General features: G+C 36.2%; 1 protein-coding gene across 1 annotated transcript; it reads right to left on the bottom strand.

Annotated features, from left to right (window-relative positions):
• Positions 1-847: 847 nt before the first annotated feature.
• LOC122638968 lies at positions 848-3,042 on the bottom strand. Its single transcript, XM_043831815.1, has 2 exons — positions 2,998-3,042; positions 848-1,657 (listed from the first exon to the last, which is right to left on the bottom strand). Exons 1-2 carry the CDS (start codon positions 3,040-3,042, stop codon positions 848-850), a joined length of 855 nt encoding a protein of 284 aa, XP_043687750.1.
• Between the last annotated feature and the right edge of the window lie 1,275 nt (positions 3,043-4,317).

The raw sequence follows: 4,317 nt of genomic DNA, 5'->3' as shown, positions 1-4,317 counted from the left end.
ATGGGCTTAATTAGTCTTCTACAATCTACCATCCTATGACCAAAGCTGTTGCAATCATAACAATAACCATAGAAGTAGTTATGTCTCTGCCAAGTATTACCTGAATGTCCCATGTACCTCTGGTAATTAACTATAGTGTAACCATCACTGTTAGTCTTCTTCTTAGTAGTCTTCTCAGATCTTGAGCTCTTCTATTTTTCCTTCACAAACCTCATAGGGTTGTTTGTAGTTCCCTATCCTTTTGTTTTAACAACACCAGATATGTTGTCTTTCTCATATCCAAGTCCAGTCTTGTTTTGTAGGGGTCTTTGGTAACTTAAGATTTCATCCAAGACATTACCTTTAACACTGTCAGTGGAATGATCCTCCACTTGAATGCTAACTTCCTTTCCCTTAGAATTCAACACTGAAGCTGGTGGAGATGAAGTAGCTGCTGTAAGATAATTCATCTTGCAAGTCTTTTCAAATTAATCTCTTAGAGATAATACTTGGTCCTCAAATATAGCACATGCCTCAACTTTTGAAGTGAGATTAAGATTCATGTCATCATTTGTCTTGACTAGTTCTTCAACGGTAGACTTCAACTGGGTGATCTCTTCTTGTGATTCTACAAGGTTGCTTTGTAAAATCTTGTTTTTCTTTCTTTCCTTTTTAAGTTCTGTTAAAGCATGAAATAGTCTAGCCTCAAGGTCACATTGACCTTCAAATTCCTCTTCTTCATCAGATTTTTCATAACTCTTGTGAGAGTTGTTGCTTCCATAGGCCATAAACAATGTTTCATATCTCTCATCTTCAGATTCTTCTTCATCTGATTCTTCCTCAGAAGTGCTATTGTCTTTCTTTGTCATCAAACTTTTTTCTTAAAGTAGTTTTTCTTCCTTGTAACATACTTCTTCTTTCCCTTCTTTGGCTCACTTTCTTCTTCATAATCAGAGAGGTTGATTTTGCTTTTCTTAGGACATTTTGAAGCAAAATGTCCTATACCACCGCAATTGAAACATTTCAAGGGAAGTTTTTCCTTGTACTTACCATGTCCCTTCTTCAACCTCTTAGCAAGGTAGGCAATCAACTCATCATTTGAGTCTTCAGAATCACTTCCTTCAGTTATTTTCAAACTCTTCATCTTGCTTATAGTCTTGAAAGCTGCTTCTTTACTTGTGGTCTTGGGCTTAACCATCCTCATCTCATAGGCTGTCAAATTTGCATGTAAGTCATTCAAACTCAATTGATTTAGATTCTTTGATTCCTCAATGGCCGATACCTTGGCATTGTATATTTCAGGTACAGATCGAAGGATTTTCTTTACTACAACTACATCTGTAATCTGCTCACCTAGGCCTCTGATAGAGTTGACAATTTCATTCACCCTGTTCATAAATACATCAATTGTCTCTTCTTCAGTCATCTTTAGACCTTCAAATTGAGCCATGTAGTGTTGTAGCTTTGCTTCTTTAATTCTTTCATCACCTTCATATATACTCTGCAACTTGTCCCATATTTTCTTAGATGTAGCACAACCTACAACCCTTGTAAACTCATTTATAGATAGAGAACTATGGAGAGCATTCGGTGCCTTGGCATCATTTTCCAACTTCTTCATTTCAGACTCAACAAAAATGTCTGTGGTAGGTGGAGTATAGCCATTCTTCACTGCTAGCTACACACCATAACCAAGAGACTTTAAATATACTTTCATATTGATTTTCCAAAAGTTGTAACTAATGCCATCAAAGTACGGAATCCTACTACCATGTCCACTGTGACTGTCATGTGAAACCATACTGTCAATCTCTGTGTCAAACACCTAAAGCGGTAAAGCTTAACTCCCTGGGGAACCTGCTGATCTGATACCACTTGAAGTTCTCAAGCTGACACAAAGTGGACTAAGCCACTTGAAGTACTCCACCAATGCTCTTGGAAGGTTAAACTTTGAACAACCGATGCATAAACGTTGTCAATCTGACTTCCAAGTGACGAAGAGCATCAAACCCCAATCAAAATCTCCATTAAAATCATGTTCAAGCTTCTTCAACTCATCACCTAAGCTTTCTCAAAGTTCTCCCACATTTTTTTTCTCCAAATATTGAGTCTTTTCTTCAAGTTCTTTTGATGCAGGGATGAAGAGGGTATTTTACTAAAATTTTTGATAGGTGATTCACCCAAAACGGACATCGGACGGCTAAGATATGGAGCTTCAAAGATCGGCAAATGATAAAATTTTATTTGGAATCTTTTATGCACGTGTACCAAGTTCTGGCTAAGCATGGAATCGAGGGACCATGGAGGAGCATAGATTATATTAAATGTAGACCGTCAGATTGGAGTAAGACAATGAGGTGCATTGATGGCCGTAGAGATGGGGTCAGATGGGTCATTAGACTTGTCACTTTCACTGAGACATGAGCCAATGAATGCTTAAAGATCAGAATCTCAAGAGCATGTTGAACGCATTCCAAGCTTTTAAAGCTTCACAAAAAATCAAGCATGAAAAAGGTGATGCCACGTTTCGGATTCCTAGAGGGTGGTACAATTCAAATCTCTTCACTTTATCCAAGAACCAATGTGATTTCATTATATAGGATCTCCAAAAAGGCATTGAAGCCTTCATTTAATGCTCAGCTTTGTGACTTTCCAAAAAAAGGAAGAGTCACATATGATGTGCCAGCTTTTGCTCTCAATCGAATCCTTTGAAATGAAATCTTTGTATATTCAAATACCTTCAATATAAATTGATGCCCTTAGCAATCCAAACTCTCAAAAATTTCACATAAACCCTTTTCAACTTTATGTCATTTATAAATAAGTCATTCTCTTCAACTATACATGTCCCTGTAGATCAAATTCTTAATGAATTGCAAATAAAACCCCTGCTCATTTGGAAAACTTGGCCCAATTTTAGCTAAGTATGGGAGAGACTTTTATGCTATACTTTTCAAAGTGTTGCAAATACTCCATTTTGCATCTCCTTTTGTCTACACCAATACCCGGCCATATCACCTCAACCTTATCACTGTCTGACCATTTGATTGCCACCTCAGTCATGTTAGACACTCTTTGTGGGGTCCACAGTGTGTGGGGCCCACCTCAATTTTCTCTCTCCTTTTTCTCTCTCTACTTTCTCTCTCCTCAAAATAAGGAGGAATAAGCACATAAACACTTGCCAACACACTACCATCATCGTAATGAGTACTATCACTTGCTTATTAGCTGTGCCAAATTATCATTTTGCCCCTGAGAAATGTAAGAGAACTAAAATGCCCCTGAACACTTCCAACAAAAAACATCTCCTAATTTGTTTGCACTTGGTTGCCAACAATAACAACACAATTACCACTACTGCCAATGGACCAACAACCTTCTAGTGGATCCATAGGAGTCTAGACATGATTAGAATCAATAGAATCAATCTTAGAACTCATCGCATCAATCTAATGGTGTGTGTCTATATCACCTAATTTTTCACTATAGTTATTGGAATTAGAATCCGAAGAATCAGAAATCATGTGGAATTCTTCTAATTTTTCATCATCCTCAATGAGTAAGGTTTATCGAACTAAAAGTTTAACAGTCCTCCCATTACGTCGAGGCTCACTAGGTGGTTCCATAGTATGTGGAATCTTAGTGATAAATTTTAGTCGGTACTGGCAAAGTATCATCACTGATAGATGACCACTAGCTTAGATTTGGGAGTGATCATATCCTCCTCAAGAAATGTCCTTAAGGATGTCAACAGATATTTGAAATCATTATTCGATCCGTGTCTATACCCGTTTAGGAGATTTCGAATCCGTCTGAAAACTAATCGGATATAATATGATAATTCCTCTATCCGATCAATTATTAGCCTATTCGTTTAGCAATCCAACGGTAATAAAATATCTAAAATATATCTTTGTCTCTGTCTATCCAATTATTACCTTATTGGATTTTGTTTTCTTATTTTTATAATTTTATAAGTTAAGATAATTTGATTCTTTTTCTAGATTTTCTATTGGTTTATATATATTGTGTTATGCACTGTGATACATGGAATCACATATATATTAAAATAAATACAAAATAAAATCAAAAGTAAAAAACGTTAGAAAATCAAAGACTAAGAAGAGTAGAAGAAAGGGTAGTTACTGAACTCTCAAGTAGTTACTGAGCTCTCAAGTCTCAAACCTAACCCTCATCAAAAAAATGGTAAAGATGTCAATGGATAGTCAAAAATTCATATTCGATTTGCGTTCATATCCATTTAGGAGAATCCGTATTAAAAAAAATATTTTCCGAAAACTATCTGAACCCGTCTGAAAACTAATAGGATATTATTTG

The sequence above is a fragment of the Telopea speciosissima genome, chromosome 9, assembly GCF_018873765.1.
Source record: "Telopea speciosissima isolate NSW1024214 ecotype Mountain lineage chromosome 9, Tspe_v1, whole genome shotgun sequence".
NCBI classification, from domain to species: domain Eukaryota; kingdom Viridiplantae; phylum Streptophyta; class Magnoliopsida; order Proteales; family Proteaceae; genus Telopea; species Telopea speciosissima.
The sequence above is the reverse complement of the archived record's forward strand: the minus strand, read 5'-3'. Positions and strand labels throughout refer to the sequence as shown.

Bases quoted from the DNA above. Each gene is read 5' to 3' on its own strand.
- LOC122638968 (XM_043831815.1), bottom strand. From the start codon at position 3,042: ATGACTGAGGTGGCAATCAAATGGTCAGACAGTGATAAGGTTGAG. The intron at 1,658-2,997 runs GTGATATGGCCG...TATGGTGTGTAG, and splicing joins CAGACAGTGATAAGGTTGAG to CTAGCAGTGAAGAATGGCTA.